The 20842-nt window shown below is 41.5% G+C and overlaps 1 protein-coding gene across 2 annotated transcripts in view; it reads left to right on the top strand.

Annotated features, from left to right (window-relative positions):
- Nucleotides 1-18904, top strand: part of LOC128753942 (coiled-coil domain-containing protein 85A-like) — a 39637-nt gene extending 20733 nt beyond the window's left edge. The window contains exons 3-4 of one of the 2 annotated variants that reach the window (XM_053856181.1): nucleotides 10226-10283; nucleotides 18006-18904. In XM_053856181.1, the coding sequence (XP_053712156.1) occupies nucleotides 10226-10283; nucleotides 18006-18024 (77 nt within the window). In that variant the 3' untranslated portion in view covers nucleotides 18025-18904. The remainder of the gene's footprint in view (nucleotides 1-10225; nucleotides 10284-18005) is intronic. The other variant, XM_053856182.1, reaches the window with a different exon arrangement.
- The last annotated feature ends 1938 nt before the right edge of the window (nucleotides 18905-20842 follow it).

The raw sequence follows: 20842 nt of genomic DNA, 5'->3' as shown, positions 1-20842 counted from the left end.
CAGTTTTTAAATTCTGAAGGAATGTGTGTGGAGCTCTGTTGTTAAACACACTATTTCGAGCATGATTTATGTTAAGTTACTGTGTTTGTGAAGGAAGAGTGTGACTGAGTGAATGTGGCGTCCTAAAAAGATGTACATGCACGTGGAAGTGGCTCCCTAAAAGGTCTTGGAGTAACATATTCTGAGTGTTCTCTTTTGAACTGCATGTATCAGCACCGACAGCCTCTGCCTGGGGGATGAGGAGCTCAGTCCGACCACGTAGCCACCGACAGACAGCCTTACTGAATGTCTGACCGACTGCACGTTAAATGGAAGGTCACTGATCCACCCCGCATCTCCGCAGGCTGTGCTGCTCAGTTGGCCTGAATTATTTATGTGGCAGATTTTGTGGAGGATCAGAGGGAACGGCCATGTGAAATTACCTTTCATTGATCCTGTAAGTTGAGAAAGGAGCATGGATCAGAAGGCAGCTGAACAAGAATCTGTAGTGGTTATTGTTTAGTTTTGATATCGATTAAAACTTGAATACTTGAACACAGTTACTTAAAATCCAACGATGGTCTCCTATGAAAGACATAAAAAACGTCACTAGAAATTTGTTTTACGCCTCCTTTTTTCAATGAAGTGATAAACTGGCAAAAACCACAAGTTCAGCTGCTGCAAAAATATTGTTTTATGGTGATCATTCCTGGAAAGGTGACTATATTTCTGTATTTCATTATTGTTGTTAGTGCACACAACTTTCTTTAGACATTCATGTTGAATTTAGTTATTTTGCCAGTGATGTAAAAATGCCGGCTTTTTGATGCTTCCAGAATTTAAACTGTCATTTAAACAGTTTACTGATATTAAACAAACTACCAAGTAAACTAAATATTAAAAAATATGTTTTAACAATAAAAAACATAAAAAAAACATAAGCACAATAAGCATAACTCAGTGTAGAACTATGAAGGAAAATGTGGCTGCAAAACAAAGCTCTCGATTCTGCACACTACGATATACAGTTTGTTCCAGAAGTCGGAGATTGGCAGTCAAGCGACAGCCATAGTTGGCACAGTCTGCGTTGTTGTTCGCATATAAAGCATCAACAATGAGTATTACGCAATAAAAATATTTGTATATATATATATATATATATATATATATATATATATATATATATATATATATATATATGCGCTGAACTATACTAAGCATTCGACCGATTTTGTGAGAAAAAAAGCTAATAGCGTAATGTACAATAATAATGTAAACTTACAACAATGTAGACAATATTGCCGGCAGCCTACTCACTGTTTACCCTGGGAGCAGCCATCTTGGATTGCATACTTGCGACTGGGAAATTCTACGTTGGGTGACATCATCGGTGGGTGGAGCTTTCCCAGTTCTGAGGACAACTGGAACGCACCACGAGTCACAGGAGCAGACATCATGCCTGTTTGAACGGATTAGCTTGGTTTCTAATGCTGCAACTAAAAACACCAACAACAGTCAAACAGATTGTATTACCCAATATTCTTTTCTTATCAGGACGACTTATTTACGAACATCCTGCATTTCTGAGCAACTATTTGCTTTTGTGAAGTTCAGTCGACGTCTTTTTTTTCTTCAATAAGTTCGACACTACGATTTCAATATAGCTAATATACATTCAATATGTCAGATGATGCTAACTTTTAAAGACATGGTTGTGAACCAAAATCTATGTATATGACGTGGCATTTAGCTCTCATGTTGGATCAGTACATACTCTATGTCGGATGAGTAGAAAGTGCACGATCCAGCAGCAAAAGGTATAAAACAGCTTTTTGTTCCCCAAAACCGTGATTCTTGGTCGATGGTTTATTGTTTGCCTCTTGTATTGCTGCTTGAGTCTTGGTCCCTGTGGCCTCCTAACAAAGCTCTTTGATGCCACTAATTGCCCCACGGTGGACTCATATGAAAACAATACTTTACTCCTCTGCAATGTCAGGGCTCTCTGGCAAGCGCAGACTCTGCCCTTTGTGATGGAGGATTTTTAGCTATTGAGTTATAACCTTCAGTGACCAATGCCGTCTGCTATAACTCCTTCGAAACAGTCCTCTCAGGCCTTGGTTTTCAGAGGTGAAGTTTAAGTGAGCTTAAGCTCCATATTATTCCAGTAATGGTGTTATCTTTATGCTCTCGTCTGACCCCCTCCCGTCATTCACAACCAGCGAAATCCAATAAAGGTGTTAGCACCTCGCCCATAACTGAATCCACAAACAGTGTGTGTTTTGACTGTGGGCCTCACCTTGAGGAGGTCACTGATGCTCTAGTTTCATGAGAATTTGATCATGTCTAAAGTAGAGGGGATTGTGCGCTGGTGTGGCATCGTCGCTCTGCTCCATCACAAGGCAGCAGTTTGTAATCTTGTGATCTTTGTATCTGCTGACTTTCAGACTGCAAATCCATTTAAGCTAATTGCTCTGGTGCTTGGGCGGTCATGGTTTGAGTCTGGAGACTCAGAACAGTGTGAGAGAGGAGGAACAGGAAGAGTATCAGGCATTTTGTTCTTCTGCTTCGAATCTTCACGGCGGATCGATTCCTTCTGTGTTCGCCAACGTTAGCAGTGTAAATGTTGACCGTAGAGGAATTGCCATCGAACACACAAGGCTGGTCGCCGACTGGAATTTTAAACGGTGATATGGAATATCAAACCGTGTCTGATGTCTGGAAAGTCCAGACTTAGTAATAGGATCAAGAAGCCGGGGGCGGCTACCTCCACACAGCAGCGGGTTTGCAAGGCTTCCCAGATGTGTGTTTATTATGAAAGTCACCTGGACAGCATCTGGATCTAATATTGCCTTTCTGGGTCCTGCTATTCACCCTGCACAGAATGTAACAAAAACACGCATCTGCTATCTGTTTCATCCAACCATCAGCACTGCCAGAAGGAGAGAACTCACTGTACTGACTGGGGCTAAAATAAATAACTATTATTTTGAGTAGTAGACAAGACTGTGTAAATTATTGTTTATGACTGAGCTAGAATTATGCATTACACTAATATATATCGCCCAGCAGCTAGGTGATAAAATACTCGCTAGCAAAGAAATATTTCTGTACTTCATTCAACTTTCTTTAGACGTTCATGTTGAATTTAGTTATTTGGAAAGGTCTTACCAGTGTTGTAAAAATGTTATTAAAATGCCTGCTTTTTGATGATTCCAGGATTAAAACTGTCAGTTAAACAGTTTACTGATATTAAACAAACTACAAAGTAAACTAAATGTTAAAAAATATGTTGTTAACTATAAATAAACATAAAAAAAACATAAGCACAATAAGCATAAATCAATGTAGAACTATGAAGGAAAATTTTGACTGCAAAACAAAGCTCTCGATTCTGCACACTGCGATATATGGTTTGTTCCAGAAGTCGGAGATTGGCAGGCAAGCGACAGCCATAGTTGGCACAGTCTGCGTTGTTGTTCGCATGTAAAGCATCAACAATGAGTATTACGCAATAAAAATATTTGTGTATATATATGCGCCGAACTATACTGAGCAGTAGAAAGTGCACGATCCAGCCTTTAAAATACAAACAGCACGGCAAAAGGCATAAAACCGCTTTTTGTTCCTCTTGCATTGCTCATTGAGTCTTATTAGATTAGATTTCGTTTATATATACACATATATATATATATATATATATATATATATAGCTGTAATGCTTCTAGTTATATAGAAGTATTACAGCTTCTATATAACTAGTATATATCTAGTTATATATATATATATATATATATATATATATATATATATATATATATATATGTATACAGCATTTTTTTTTTATCCATCACCTTTGGGTTGTGAAAATTGCCCGACACAGCTGTAGGGTGAGCGACACCATTTCCCACTGACAGAAATGATAGAATCCCTACCTCCTTGTCAAATGCAGCATTCACTCATAGCGATAGCGGCGGGATGTTTTGAACAGGGTCCAGAGGTGGAACCTTCAGCTGTAATAGCGGATTCCTCCCCGTGTAAATACTCCACGAGAGTTCACATTGACAGTAACTCCAAATGACTTCAGAAGAACTTGTGGAAAGAAGCATCTGATGTGACTTTAAAATTACAGCGGGCAGTCAAGAGACCATCTCACTTTCATCTCTGCTCAAGACACAACTGCGCCGCTTCCTGATTTCCATACTACAGGATGGTTATTCAAAACATGCGCACGGCAAGCCGATGGTCAAACACCTTATCCAATGTCAAAAATAGCATTTAGCAGCATTTAGATTAACTTTATTTAATGCGCTTTTACGTGTTAATTTTAACAGCCTGACTGTGGCTTCCCATTTATTCGTACCTAATGTGTTCATTTCACAGTCACAGCTTCCGGAAATGGTTGGGGCGGGGAAATCAATGTGAACTCCATTTTAAATGAAGCACTTGTCCGCACTATTATGAAGCATCTACAGGCGACCGGGCATGGGTCTGCTGCTGACTCAGCATTTCACTGACAGAAGAACTGAGTCATCGCTGCACACACGCTGTCACTCTTGTTACAGCATCTTGGTGGAAGTTAACACGGCCCAAATGTCCATTCCCACAATCCACCAGCACCAAGGGTTGGTGTCTGAAATTAGACGGCTTGTCCCGGCGTGACATTTGTCCCTAATGTTCGTTCAGTTAAAAAATCTGTGCACGACCATGTGGAACAATCCAGTCCAAGCGACAACGCAGTCGCCTCAGTCCACGCCATGTTGATCTGAATTTGTATCTGTGGATCGGTCCACGCAGTGAAGCACATTTGCAGACGAATGTTCTGTTTTTCATCAAGTTCCGCTGCGTAATGCTCCCTTGTTTATATGAGGGTGTTAAGCGTACGTGCTGTCAGACAGACCCACACGCAGAAACTGCTGGACGGCATCAGCTGCTGGAGAAACTGCACTCAGTGGAACATTTAGCAAATGACTCAATTGTCTTCTGGTGTTCACACCCTCCAAAACAATATCCACCACAACCCCTCTGCTAACCACGAACATCTGTCTCTGTCTCCATGTGTGGAAGTTAAATATATATATCCCTGACACTGCAGATGAGATCTAGAGCCCAGGAATGGCATGAATGTGTTTGTTATGAAAACGAATGGGGCTCCCATCTGGACTGAATCACCTCGCATCAATGGCATTCGGACTAATATTGCACGGTCATTGCTGAAATTCGAGGGTGATTTATGGGCCAAGTTTCATTCCCAGCACAAATGAATGTTGAATTAAAGTCGATGTCATTGGAAAGTGCTGGGTTGTCATTGAGCTGCAACTGGGTTTGTATTGATCGATCAGACAGAACTTTTGTTCTCTCAGCAGACAAACTTTCTTTAGATCCAGGAAAGCAAATTCGCACCTTGCATCTGCTGAGAAGCCTCTGCTTCCGCTATGAAATTAATTCCTTTGCACTGACCTCCAAATAAAAATACCCTCTAGCCCACTCACCTCCCAACAACCCTCAACAACAGGAGTTTTTCATAGCTCTCCGTGGCTCTGTGCGTCATCTTCTCCCTCTGATAGTAAACAGATGGAGGGCAAAGGCAGAGGATCTACTGACGGTGGCTCCTGGAACCTTTGGCTGAAATGTGGTCACATGAGAATCATGAATCTTTAATGTGGGATGCTAGTGTGCCGAGGAGAGGGGGAGTAGAAATGTGCTGAAAAGATGATTATGGACTCCCGGGCAGGCTGGAAGAGGAAGAAGGGAAACGGGCGGGGTGTAATTGGAGGAATGCTTAATGAAGTGCTAAGAATGTAATCGCTAGTGTCTACAGTGCAAGTCCAAAGGTGCCAGCTGTCTTAGTTACCTTCTTAGCACACAGACGCATTTGAACCTTGTCTTTTTGGATCATGGCTGAAACAAAATATGTTTGCTTAACAATCCTATAACACCTATTCTGCTCCGTTTCCTCCTGCCGTTGGCTGCGCTGTGGAAAAGAAAGTGTTTGGGTTCAAGCCATGTGGTAGTCATCCGTGTCTTGGTATGTACTTGGTATTTATGCGGCCCCAAACATTTGACGCCACTGAAACACCTATGCGGAAGGTTGACTTCCGGATCAGCAATGTCCATCCATCAACACTGGACTCGAAAGTACACTTGTAAAGAGTCACTGTTGGACTCCTTGAGAGTGAGGTCCGGAGTGCTCCCTGCCTCTTGGTCTAGGTGGCAAGGATTGGCTCCAGTAGAAGTGGTAAAGCTCTGGGAACTGGCTTTTACACTATGTATGGACTCAAACCTGGGTCAAAGTCTGCATTGTGCCAAAATCAAATGTGAGCACAAAAAAGGCAAACTAAAAGGTGTCTCATATTGACGGTTGTCAAGTGGACTTTTTGTTGCATGGTACCATGCTAGGCTTTCATTTACGTACGTGTTTATAACACGTTGATAAACAAAGGTTAGGGTAAGACCACTGCATGATGTCACTTGGGATAAATATCGTACCTCCTTTACCACATCCATATGTACCAAGTAACATCACGTGTTAGGTCGCTTATTATCGCCACCCTCTGGCCCCGGATAACAAGAACCATCCTTTTCCAACGTCAGGAAATGCCCTAGGAAGGCAAACATTTCATTCAATTGAAAACCAATTGAAAGCGTCAACATGCGACACAGAAGGCGAATAAGTCCAGTTGACAGCTGTCGTTATGTGATGCTTTGGGAGTGAGAATGTGTATTTGTTGTACAGTTAGTGTTTGGTTGTTAATACAAATGGTTTTAGTACAAAATGTTTTTTTTTTTGTCACAAACTATTCTGTGGCAAGCCAAATATTAGTGGAATGAAATGTATCATTTGCTTAGGTTTTGCCATGAGGTTTCGCTGTGAAGTCAGTTCCTAACATAAAATATTGTTTAAATAATGTTAACATTAAATATATATATATACATATATATATACATCTATAGTTCCCTGCAGTGTTGCCGTCTGATATGACAGACATACCAAACATTATTCTGCTGTCTCACCCGACAGTTGGACGCGCTGGTGGCATCCCAGATGGTTCTGTGTAACAAATTATGTGCCTTTCTCCGCTGTGGGATTTTGAAATTCCCATGTGGCCGCTTGAACACACCACAGGTCATCAAAATGTCACACGACTATCCTCACACAAGCTGGTCCTCACTTTAATGAGTTGATAGATGGTGTTGAAATCATGGGCAGTTTATTGCAAAGGCTTCACTTTTCTTGCTGACTTTCACCAGTTTGACCAGCCAGAATCGTATTCAAAAATACAACAGATTTATTTCAGATTGGTGCTCACATTCATGATATATTGTGTTAAAAATCCCAAATATTTGACTTTTTCTACTTTAACATCATCTACTCAAACTTTTATTTATTTATACTTTTATTGATGCACAATTGAGTTGCTTTCATGAAAGACCACGCTCATCAAAGTATATTAATAGTGAAGGTTTTCTCTAGTTCCTCTAAGTCAGTGATTTTCAACCACTGTGCCGCGGCACACTAGTGTGCCGTGAGAGATCGTCAGGTGTGCCGTGAGAAATTATCCAATATCACTTTTTTTTGTTTAAATTAACATTTATTAATAATTTTCTGCAAATATTCAGTCATTGTCCAGTGTCTGTGCTGTAAAGGCTGGCAGAGTAATATTTGTCCGTGTGGCAACACGTAGCTGATTGCCTCGTTCCTCCAAGAGAATTAGTGATGCACCTGAGCTGTTGAAGAAGAGCTTTGTGTGTGTCTTTCTTCTATTCCTGCCAGGATATCGGCTTTGTGTTCATCTAAACAGGCCCAGGTTTCACACTGACTGAGTATAAATAAATTGAGAAATTATATTGTAATTAAATATACTATACAGAGTGTCATTTTGTAACATTTTTGGTTAGTTGTGTGCCACAAAATTTTTCCAATGTAAAAAATGTGCCGTGGCTCAAAAAAGGTTGAAAAACACTGCTCTAAGTTCACAATAGTACTGTGTTAAATTGATGATCTACCTTTAGTATAGCAGACCCATGATGGGCTATCGATGAGGCAGCATGGGGGAGCAGTAGTCAGAGGTCAGCAGGTGTCCCTCAACCTTTTGTCTGTTGCAGCGTCATACCCGTGTGACCCGTGGTAATTACCATATAATTATACTTCCTTCTGCAAGATCTTTGTTGAGTTTTGTATTTTTTATCGGGGGGGCGGGGGTCACCCATGTTGGAGCAAGATCAGATACCTTGTGCAGGTAGACGCCAAAGGAGGGCAAGCTGCTTATCTAAACTGATAAGTTTAAAAAACTGTCAGGGCTGTCTATGGAATCAGACCCAGTTGCTGAATTGTTGCAGGCTGACAGAGGACTCTGGACATCAAGGGTAGATTTAACAAGGTTTATTAAGAATTACACAAGAACTCAAAAGACGAACAAGAATGGAGAACCAAGGGCACCGATACCAGAACACGGAATGGGAAATACACTCAAGGGCAGGGGAAAAACTGTGAGGACGCGAAGCAACCGTCTGGCAGTGCAGACTGGAACCCAGGTGGAGAAATCAGTGGAGTCTGATCAGAGGAATGGGTTCCAGCTGTGCTGCTGTGAAGCTGAAGAAAGAGGAGGAAAAGGACACGACAGGAACACAGGAAATAACTAAATAAAAACACTAGAGAAACGAAACATGACAAAAACCATGTTCCAGATTTTTAAAAAAATCACCATACTCTTGACAAGAAACCCTTAAAGCGGCAGAGCACAGTGACACTAAATACATATACATTCTGTTATGGTGAATTCTACTTCATGACAAAATGCTATTTTGGTAGTGACTATTGCTGTTGTGCTCAATGCCAAACTGGACCGTATCAGTCGTGTATAAATGAAAGAATCAGTCTCTCATATTAAAAATGATTCTTGTGTGTGTATCTGTATTCGATTGTGTGTTATTGTGCAGATTTATATTTTTAGTCTGGCAGATGGATGGCTCCGTGTCTGGCAAAGACTGCCCGTGTAAATGGGCCCGTAACGTTGCTCAAGTCGATGAACGCACGTGTGTGCGCGGGATTTCACACCCAGCCTCTCGGTGAAGGTTGTCGCTGCTCTGCTTGCTGACACCCGCACCACTGCAGCACAGATTGAAACAGATGATGGGAGTGTGCAAAAGTTGCAGGCGCTTCTTTACACTGCAGGAGACAAAGAGCTGGCTGTTCGCCCAAAAATGAATCTAAAGTAGCAGCATGCTACACCTTGTGCATTTCACACACAGTGAAAAAAAATATGGATTTGAGTTCACGTTGCCGTTTTTGATGCTTCCTCTGTAATCAAAATACTACTCTGCTGTTTTTCATAATAGTTTCTTCTGGACTAAATTGTGAGTATTTGTCACCTCCAGGGTTGTTTATTAAAATAGTGATGGGGCCATCTGTCTCCTCTATGAAGCGTAATTGGACCATCCCTAATGAGAACCTCAGGAAACAACACACTAACTCTATGAAGTGTCTCGCATGTGCAGCTGATTCACATTGTCACGTCACACCTTCCCGACACTAATGCAGGGCTTTTTTTAACGGAACAATAATGCGCTTAAGTTGTAGTGATTTCCCGAGTACTTTGCTGTGTCAACACCACAAAAGAGAAAAGCCCTTTCAGTCTCTCTGTGTTGTGCAGATTTTCACCTCACGGCCTCGAAGGAGAAAAGCAGTTCAAACGGCCTTTGAAATATTTGCAGGAAAAACAGAAATCCAATATATATCGTGCTGTCCATGCACTCACCAATAAATTATCATAATTACTGGGAGCATGTTTACCATGAGATTATTATGCTGCCAACTGTGAAAAGCTCTGTTGGTCAAGAACGAGTTACATAAGGCGCTTAGGTTTTCATGTTTCCCTCAGAATACACATCAAATAATGAGCCCGGCTCTTTCAAAGCGGATGGATGCGGCTCCTGCCTTCAATTTTTTTTTTTTTTGTTTAAACTCATCAGCTGTCACTTATGGTCACGTGACACATAAAAGTGCCCGTCTTCCTATTCAGGCAAATGAGGGTGGAAAAAAAAGAGCTCATGAATGTTCATGTTCGACAACAAAGAGTTCCCATGCATTTCAATGGAGCAAATCGATTGTGTTCTACTTTTGTTTATGAGGCGTTTTAGTTGCACATGAATCGTTTGTTGAATGAGACTCTATTCTCTTGTCAAAACAAGCCGTTCAATTCTCTTCCTCTGTCACTTTCTTCCTCTCCCCGCTCCCTCTTTGTTGCAGCTTTGATATCCGCCGGCTGCTGCACCAACAACTGTAGAAACGTCAAGCTATGGGACAGGTAAGCTTTCTGCTTGACAAACACCATCCATACATAGAGAAGCACGTTAAGCAGTGTCAACGGGGGCTTTGCAGTTTCCCTTTTTGCTTGAGCTGAGGGATGTAGAGATGCTTCATCATCCACTGCCACCAGCACCGGCAATAAGGTGAAGCACACAGTGATTTGTCAGACTTTTAAATAGAAAAGTGCTTGTTATGGTGCATGTAATTCCTTCCTAAAAATGTTTATTTGTCGAGTTTTTAACAAATGGTAAGTGTGATTTCATTAGCGCCATGTGATATTGACATGATTCCACGCCAGAACATTTCCAAACAAATAGATTGAGCCAACTGTGGACCGTTGTTTTACTTGGTCCAGATGGATTCCGACATTCTGTTAGGCCTAAATAATTTCAACCCAATAAAATAACTAGTGGAATATGATTTGAAGTGCAGGGTACTAGTGAATGTTTAAGAGGAAGCAGGGGATTTGGTATAGAGTGACCCGAAACACCCGCCTCCCGGCATCTGGTGTGGGGGTGAGACGGTCGGCTACCGTGCTATGTGCTGGCTCAGAGGGGTAAAGGTTGTGGAGGGGTGGTGGAAGAAAGGATATTAGGGCCTCAGCGGAAAAGATAAAGTGCTGAACTATTATGGGCTGTTTGCATCCAAATACCACCCATGGATGATGAACTGAAAATCTACGTGTATACATGTTACCACATTTAGATTCCATTAGTTGAGACATAAAGTACGCTTGTTTATGGACATGAACCAACAACAACAGGCCATGCTGTCGGCCATGGAGTAAGCAGTGTCACCAAACAGGAGGCAGAGGAGGAACCGCCTGGACCATACGAATGGATGACATGTACCTAAGTTTCTTTCTCCTTTGTTGAAGTCCAGATTGTTGTTTCTGCTTGTCCCTTTGGTTGATATGCTACTAGTAAAAAGTCAGTACCTCCTGTTCTTTCTAGCAAAGTAATCTTTACGGAGGGAAAATTCACTTCCATAAAATGTCTTCCAGGCCTCACGGAATTCTTCCTTATCTCACCTTGGTTAGTATAGCAGTTGCCTTACGAGAAGCTCACAAGTTCAAGTGCATTTTCAGGCAGAAATGGTAGTTAGTGACATAATGTTTTTGCCGGGTGATTGACTGGTGGCTTGCACTTCCCCGTCCAACACCATCACAAGAATATTTGGAAGTAAACAAGGTGGTGACGTCACATATGGATGACATCCAGTAGCGGGTTAAGGCCCAAAAAAATAGCTGTACCATAATTTCAAAAAGTAAATCCTCTTGGCTCAGTCGTGGACCCCCTACTGGAAAAGCCCTTGCAACAGTTCAGGGAAAAAAAGGGTGAATAGGAAGCTAAATATCACAGACCATTGCAGGACATTTAGAAAATTCAATTGCTACTCACATGGTTTACTCCCACTTTTCTATTCTTGCATCTACTTTCCCAGAAATCCGATATTATATCCTGATATCCAGAGGACACCATCTTGCCTTTTAGAAAGGTTATTTGGATGTGTCGCTGAGCATGACCGGTGTCTTCTCATGCTCAGGTGAGATCTGGGTGGGTTTACAGCAGGACAGCTGAGCTAGAGGTGACCCCGTCCTGCATGCCACGTCTTACTACTTCAATCATCCCTCAGTGGGAGGGCGAGATGCCCAAGTCAATATTTAATGATGAAGACGACCCTTGGAGGATATTCACGTCCTTGTGGCCACGCATCAAAAAAAGCACACGCTGTTATTCGCAGAAATGTCCCGTCCTTATCTCTGACTGATGACGGAAACTCTCTCGACGTTCAGTGTACACATGCAGGTCGAGTTTCAAAGAACGTCGTCTATCAAAGAGGAAGCAGAAAGGAAGGTGTTTCCCTGGAGAACACACTCAGATTATTTCAAAGACGTAGTGGCTTCTTTATCGCTGCTTGATTTATGCCACATCCAAAAATCTGGACTACTATACTCAGACTTTGTAGTCTTTCCCTTGGCAAAAAATGTGTCCATTTGTTCTTTTCCAAAAAGAGAACTGTTCAGTAAACAAACAATCTCATGAGCTCTCATCTTAACTGAAACAGCAGGCTGCTGCACACATCCTGTCTCACGTCGAGGAAGAGAGGGCTTCTCATGAACCAATCTGCCCGTGGCACCTGCACCTGAGGGTCACTATGAACCATGGTGGAAAAGTACACACAACAGCAAAAAGCACAGACAGTATTCACACTAGACATTTAGAAACACGCTGCCTTTCTCCGTCCCTTAATATTCAATTTGTTATTTTGAATTTTCCGGTGACACCATGACGGCGAAATTCATTCCACTGCTCAGCATATGATAGACTCACAATCCAATATAACAATGACACAATACATCTCTTAAAGCTCAAGCAACAATGATGCCACACCTGGCAGCGGTGGAAGGTGGATTTTGGCATTAGGCTTGGATGCCATTTCCATTAGGTAGGATACCATTTCCCACACCACAGGCAATGTACCTGAACATTGAACACATCATTGAACAATTTTTCATATTTTGGCCAAACATGAGGTGAACGTCCTGTATTATTGTCTGATGAACAAACTATGAATGCATTCATTCTGGTCTCTGTTTCACTTCGTTCAGTCAGGCGCCAAATTTCTTCATTGTTCCAAGCGAAAACACATTGTAAACAGCCCTTAATATTGAGTGGAATAGCATTTAGTCCGGCCAAGATGTGTGAGTTTGACTTCACCCAATGGAGCTGAGTGACACAGAGTCGAACAATGTGATTCTGGTCAATGCACTGCGCACCGGTAGGTGCTGTGCCTGCCTGCCTCATCTGGAACACACTCAACACTGGCCACTAGCCACATCACCTCCTGCATCAAAGAAAGAAAACGTTGAGGTGACTGGAGAAGGTGGTGTCGCAACACAAATTTGTTCTAAAGAGGATGGGAATAACCACACATATATGTGCAAACATTGCCGCTGGCTCTTATTTCCTACCTCAGCCTGGTTCCTACCTCCATTTGTGTCAGTAAAATGTTCTATATACCACTCTGTTTTTCGTTAATAATTAAAAAAGACGATTCCAGTTGCAATTGTATTCCTCATGTTGTGGCTCGCAGCAGCTACCAGTCTGACCAAGAGGACAATGGGAAATGCTGCTCCCTATGGATATGGAAAATTTGGTATTCAGATGAATTTAAACACATAGTAATATCCTACAAATATTTGTGTTTCTATATGAGCTTTGCTAGTGATATTAAAAGATAATCTTTCTATCTATGATCTATCTATTGACCTATAAATGAAGAAAACGTGTGTGTGGCTGTTGGCCACTGCTAGTAGGTAAAAACAAAACAACCTACATTCTATAAGCAGCAAGCTAAACGCTGCTAGTGTGGACTACAATTGTGCGCTTATTACAGTAAAGTAAATGATGAATTGGAGCTTTACTAACCTAATCGGAATTTGCACCAATGACACAGCGAATAAGTCAATATGGTAGATATGGCGTTTTGTCAATAAAGTCAGATGTTTATCAGCCTAATAAAGGAGAAAACACGTGAGTTATCAAACACACACACATTTTCCTGCAGCTCCCAGCTGCTCACCTCAGTGTTCTGGGAGTCTGAGAAGTTGTTTTCTGAACGATGTTGTGTTTTTACTGGCCGGCATTTATCATGTTTGTGTGGAGTCGAGATGTACACGTAGTTTCCGGCATCTAGCGCCGAGTCGCCCGAGGCGAGAAGCTCACTGAGAGTTTCCCGAGATAAAGTGCAGGTCACCAGCAGGGAACAAGTCCGCAGCCAAAACCCGACTCGCTTGTGTTCACATCTCCGACTTCTGAGCCGAAAGAGCTTCGTCTTGAGACAGAACCCGCAGTGTGAAAGCGCCCTAAAGTACTTTCCGCCATTATCATCATTTTTAACTTTATGTAATATCCACTTCTTACATTACTGACATCACTGTGGGTCGACATATAGATTTTAGTATAGATTACGATTAATTAATTACATCATTATTACAATTAGTTAATTACAACAAAAATGTAATTTAACTTAATTTAATATTATAAAATTTTATTTCTTATACAAATATTTTGAAGACATTAAAATAGCTTTAGTTTAAATATGGTAATATAAAATATAGCCACCATTGTGATTTATTGTGCTGTTGTCAAAGTGATGCAAAATAAACAATATTTTGTTGTTGAAATGTATTTATGCAGTAATTCATTCAAATTGAAAAATGTGGCTTCTTGTTGCAAATATTCTTATTCCATTCAACTGTGATTAATTGAGATCAAATTCTCTAATTTACTAGATATATTTTCTCCATTTCCTTGTTTTCGGTCTGCTAATCCTTCTCATAATACATTTCTTCTTGGTGGTTTGCTGGTAGTCATTGCAATTCCTGCCCTGTAAATAGTGAGCTGTTGTTGTGACTTGGTTCTCCCTTTTGCTTGTCTAGTGAGAGCAAGACCGTTCGACTGGAGCAGCTCTACACTGGCGACAGGAAACAAATCTTGTTATTCAACCAGGGCCGCTTTGCAAGCTCGGCATCCCAGAATGACTCGATACCATCTGAATTCAAATTAGATTAAATATGAATGATGTGGTGGCAAGTCAACCAGGGCAACAAATGTGCCCTGCCACGGCTGTGACACTGAAACTGGTCAGCTGACCGGCATTATTTGTGTGACCCATTTTTGAGCTGAAGAGCTTTGACTTTCATTTCTCACCAACCAACAGGCCAAAGGACACTCATCCAAAAATAATCCAGTGGCACTGAATATTTGCGCTCACTCATTTTTAAAATTTATCTTATTACTTGTGTGTTATTGTGTATTGGAGCCACTCGTTCCTATTAAATAAATGCATGGGAACACGGAAGTAGCACCTTAGTTGTCAAAAGCACCTCATTATTTCATCTTTTCATCTCCACCTCCTTGGCATTCTCTCGCTCGCCTGGCTCAGAATTGACTGCACGCTGGGAAGAAAAAGTAAATATCGCTCAATAGATGATTTGTGAGCGGAGAGCAGCAGCGAGGTTGTGCGAAGGCTGCAGAGTGAAGTGTCCCTGAGCTCATGACGTGCTGGAGATCTGACGCAGCCCAAAACAAAAGGACTTGTCATTGATAGGCAAAACATTGTGCCTCGCTGATTTATGCCTTGCCTCCTCGTCCCGTGTTTATTTCATTTGCATGCATCGATCCACGTGTCCCGAGATTCGTCGCCGCTGACAAACGAGGCGTTTAACAAATAGCCCTGTTAACAGTTAATGCGTCCGAGTTAACAGGCAAGATCGAGGAAAATCCAATAGGCTTCATTGTTTCTGAGTGGAATGTAAAAACACAGTTCAATTATGTTTTGACTCACCCTTTAGCCATCAAGTATGAAGATACAGACACTGGATTATGTGGACTCAAAGCATCCATTTGGTCAATAAAACCCCAGTGTCTACGATGGAGAGTGCATGTTTGAATCCTCTGTTTATTGGAGTAGATTCAAAAAACAAAAATGACTGTCTGAGTACTAACTGTGGCGTTTGCTTGGCCAGTAATGCATGTTTAAATTGTCAAACTCAAGACCTACTATCTCTATGGCTCTTGGTATAAGAATTCCCACCTAAAAGTCCCATAGTGCACTGCAACATTTTATGCTCTTTAAATGTTCAATCATTATCCAAATAAGCGTATCCACATCAGATTTATTCAAGTGTCATTGTTGACTGTTGCGTACATGGATTTATGGAGTATGAATGTGAGTGCTGCCAACAGCGTCAGCAGAAGATGAAGACCTTCTTTAGCTTCAATGAAGTGTTTGTACTCCGGAGGTATTGATGCCAATGATAGACTTGGGAAAGATGGCTGAAATATTTAAATCCAAGAAGAATACAACATTTAGGATCAAGATAAGAGAGACACCAGCGATGTGCTCTCACTTCAAGATGAGACCTTCGAAACTAATGATGTGTTTGGAAATACATATCTGAGCAAGAGAGAAATCCAGGGAGGCTGTGACAGGATGAACAAACATCTTCTTTCTTGTTCTTTGTGTTGTGATTGTTCTGAATATACTTAAAGCGCAACGAATGTACTGACTTGAGAGTCTTTTGGGTAGGGATGTCCTGATACGAGTAGTGACATATTTGCCAATATACAATACCGATACAAATACTTAGTAATACCATGACAGCCATTTTAAATGATGCTCAATGTACTGTATATGCTGGCGTTTCATATCTAAGATCCTGGTACTGACCACTGCTTTACGTATTCAGCGCTCCCTCATGTTTTTCGGGGGTTTCATTCCGCAATAGTTGAACAGCAGGTTAGCGCACTGTAACGCAGATCATCAGAGAACATCAGAGTCTCTGTAACTACTACTCATTGGATGGAAACCTAACTTACAGTACTGAGGGTTTTCTTGAATTAAGCCCACATCTGAGTCATTTCTCTTGCAGCGGAGCTGGACCAGGTCGTAAATCAGATGGTTAGAAGCAGAGCGTCTGCAGTCTTGTCGGGGCAGATGCGCGGGTGGATCTCTTTTACAGTAAAATGTAAATAACATCTGATTTATGTCACTTTTCATGGCATGATTTCATGTCCGTGCAGATTATTAAGTGAACCACCACCGTGATGCATATCCAGGAGTTACCGGGATTTGTCATATGAGAGAGGCCGATTGTGCCATCAGAACCGGCGACCACCCGAATTTGTGGGAGAGTAGACAGCTGGGTAAAAACCTGCAACGTACTGAATCCGTGAAATGTAGCGAGGTCAGTAGTAGGTATCAGGTGCTGTCTTGTGCCAGTACTTACGAGTATGAGTACAGTGAAGTAGCCAAGTATCGAAGCGAGTACCGTTACTGGTGTCAGTATCGGGACGTCCCTATTTTAAAGTGATGTTGGACACCTATTGAACACGTCAGTATGTGTCTGATTTTTTTTGGAATTCATGCTTTAAATTTCCGAAATAATCTCAGTTGGATAAGATCGGCAGGTAATTTTGCAGTGTGGTACTCATCGTTTCACAGGATTTAATATTCAGAAGCACCAGTTGAATAGTTAATATGGATCATCGAAGTAAAAGTTGGCCAACGTACATTGGAGCTGGACTCTCTGCTGTCAAGAAAGGTGACACAAGATCTGAAGAGAATACTGTACACACTGTATGGATGTACACTTGACCATGAGCTCCTTCCCACAGCGCCAAAAATAAGAAAAAAAAATCAGGGGAGAGCCACAAAATCTTCAGCCCCTCTTTCTTCAACTGACACAGTGCTACAGTACAAACATCTTGGAGCACTGGGGCACACTCTCTCTCACTCACCATCTCACATTCAACTGACTGAACAGTTTGTACGAGCACTTCTCACCACCTTGAGGAGGGTTTTGGACTTTTCTAAATAAAGTGGTCGATATTCTCATTGGAACATGCCGTTGTATAACAAAGCTTGAACACTTTTCTCTCTGTGGCCCGCAATATCAACATGCGTAAGGGATGTTCGTTTTGGGCCACACCATTTGATCTACTGGGCCAGATCTGGCCCTGGGGCCTTGAGTTGGACTCTGGAATCTTGTTTGTTTACAGTCTGATAAATGTCCTGTTGTGATGATTGTAGATAAATTATGCAAAACTACTATCCACATTGTGAGAATGCGTGTCAAATAAACTAGCCTTTGAAATGCATTTAAAACAACACACACATTTAACGCTGGGTCTTTTCTCTTCTTTCCGCTCAGCTTTGATGCCTCGTCCTGACCCAAGCACAGTCAGAAGGACTCGCCAAAAGTGAGACGCTGCAGTGACGCAGATCTCCTGCCTCACTAGCCTTGATAGTCACGGAGGCCCCTGGATGCTGCGCTCCATGGCTCAATCCATGGATTGGATCATATCCACAGCCCTGACACACACCCCGCCGCCCAACCCCCCCTCCATCTTTTCATTCCCACACAAGAAGAGGTCGAGGTGGAGCTGGGGTCGGTGTGTAAAACAAGACTGCTGCGAATGAACGGATTGATCTCTCCCTGCCAACTGTGACACGGCTACCTCCCGGAGAGTGACCTGGAGGAAACCAAGGGGACTAGTATGTGTTGCAACCCTCTGTTTACAGTGCAAACGTTGCTGGAGAGGCACACGAGACGAACTATTAAAACTCATATTCCTTTCCTTCCTATTTATCTCTGGATATTCCTCACGTTTAAATTACGGACTGGTGTAATCTGTAATTCTTTCTCCTTCTATTGCTCCCCTTTCATTCCTTCTTGTTAAATTTGAATTGAAATTGTTAAGCGTTTCAACGGAACTTCAAGACTATAACATAACATGCTAGTCGAAATGTTTTTCGTGAAGACAAAAAAACTCTTTAACTCTGTGTCTTAAACCGAGATAATGGACATTAATAGCTGCTGACAGATGTTGTAGTTCTATAAGATGCAACGTTCAGGTGTTATTTTTTTCTATTGACCTCCTTGACACCCCCCGTGAAGCGCCTGTATTCAAGCTGCGGGACAATTATACATTTCTTCCTGTCCTTTTTTTTACAAAAGGAAAAAAAATCTAGTTAAAAAGTAGATCAATGGATTAGTTTTCTATATATCTAAATATATATATGATATTATTATTTTTGACGTAATTGTATTAGCACTATTATATGAAGATGCATACAATATACAGTATATATATGAATAATAAACACAATCTTTTATGTACAAGTGGCTGTCTTTTTTGTTTGCATTTTGCTGCAATCCACAATTCATACGCACAATATGTATTTTCAAAATTGCATAGTTGGATAGGATCATTATTGACGTCCGTTTCATTTCCTTGTTGACTCTGCAACATTTTGTTGGGAAAAAGGTAACATTTTAGATTGGGGAACATGTATTAACTATTAATAAACAAATGACTTGCTTATAAATGGTAAATATGAAGTAATTATGATGCTCATATCAGTGAACTTTTGGTGACCATTTGTGTGTTAAATGTAGTCAGGCTTCACAAGACACGAATAAGTACTTTATAATGATTTAGTACAGGCAAATTTACTGCTAATACAGGTATAAATAAGTTTTTTTATTTTTGGTAATATACAGTATGTTCCCTAATAAAAAAATAAAATAAAAATGACTGTTAAATTTATGACATGGCAAGATGTCTGATCTGAGCCCAGCTTTAAGCAACCCAGGGTTTGGGTCAAATTTGGGTTCCCAGTGAGTACTCTGATTTCCTCCCTCGGTCTAAAAACATACAGAGGTTACTGCCCATGGGTTTGGCTGTCTGTGTAAGTGCATATGAGCCCTGAGATAAACTGAAGGTCTGTTGAGCTTCCCCAGTCTTTCACCCGGAGTAGCTGGGACAGACTCCACCACCATGTGACCCAGGAGCTCCTCAAAAAAAAACAACAAAATGATATCATTCTTCCATGACAATCAGAGTGAAAACAAAGTCTCAAAAGGTAATAATTGCGTAACCAATTCCACAGAAAGGAAGGAAAACAAAGCACTTCTCACCATGTTTCCTGCCGGAGTGAAGACAATGGCAGTGCTGAATGAGATTTCCTGCAGAGCTGTGTAGCATCCACTTCCTCTTCCTTTGTGATCAACACCTTTCTTCTGCCTCTGTGAGTTTCTCACAGGCTGTAGATTTTTATGAGCGTCCAGTTGGTCTGATCACACTGCACATGCTGCATAAAATACTATTCAATACAAAATACTATCATCAAGTGTCATCTCTTTTAATAACTGACATTTAATGTACATGAGCTTGAGGTTTTATGAGTCACTGCAGAAAGTGATATGATTTTGGTGTTCTGTTTCATCTGGATTGAGCAACAGTTTTCTCATTCATTTCCATGGCTTACTTGAGTGTTGTAGCGCCTCCATAACACGACTGCCACCTGCTGTGTTATTTAGCCCAATGTGTTTAGTGAAAATGGGGCAACAATATTTATTATCATGGCAGTGAATGAGCTCTAAAAGTAAACAACATGAAAAAAACCCAGCAAGTATTAAACAGGGTTTTTGTTCGCAGCATAGGGGCCCCTTACCCTGAGGTTTTGGCCCCTTATGTTGAGCTTTCACTCTCTACACCAGGAGGTTTTGTTTTCAGCACTTCCTCACTGTCGAGGGGGGGGACTCCGCCTTTTAAGGTAGCCAGTTAAGGTGGACTGTAAAAGCATATACAATATGTGACGTCCATCTTTTACCACCCGCTGCCCAGACATATTTTTATATTAGAGTGGTACCTCGGTTCTCGACCACAGTCCGTTCCAGACGGCCGTTCGAGAAGCGATCTGTTCAAAATCTGAATCGATTTTTCCCATTACAACGAATGGAAAAAGAACTAATGCGTTCCAAGCCTTAAAATAGTCTTTTGTAGGAGTGAATGTAGAGTGTCTGCTGCAGGTGCGCTGTTCCTCTATGTGTGTGGCCGCTGCATGTGGGAGGGGTTGCCGAGTGAGTGACGTCTCTCCAGAAGTGAAGAGGTGCCCGGTGCGTGTCCAGCTCTGAATGTGCGCTTCTGTGCAGTTTGGCTGTGACAAAGTCATAAACCAAGTCACGCTCTGTCCCAGACTCGC

Source organism: Synchiropus splendidus, chromosome 2 (genome assembly GCF_027744825.2).
Source record: "Synchiropus splendidus isolate RoL2022-P1 chromosome 2, RoL_Sspl_1.0, whole genome shotgun sequence".
Lineage (NCBI taxonomy): Eukaryota > Metazoa > Chordata > Actinopteri > Syngnathiformes > Callionymidae > Synchiropus > Synchiropus splendidus.
This window is presented reverse-complemented; position numbering and strand designations above follow the sequence as displayed.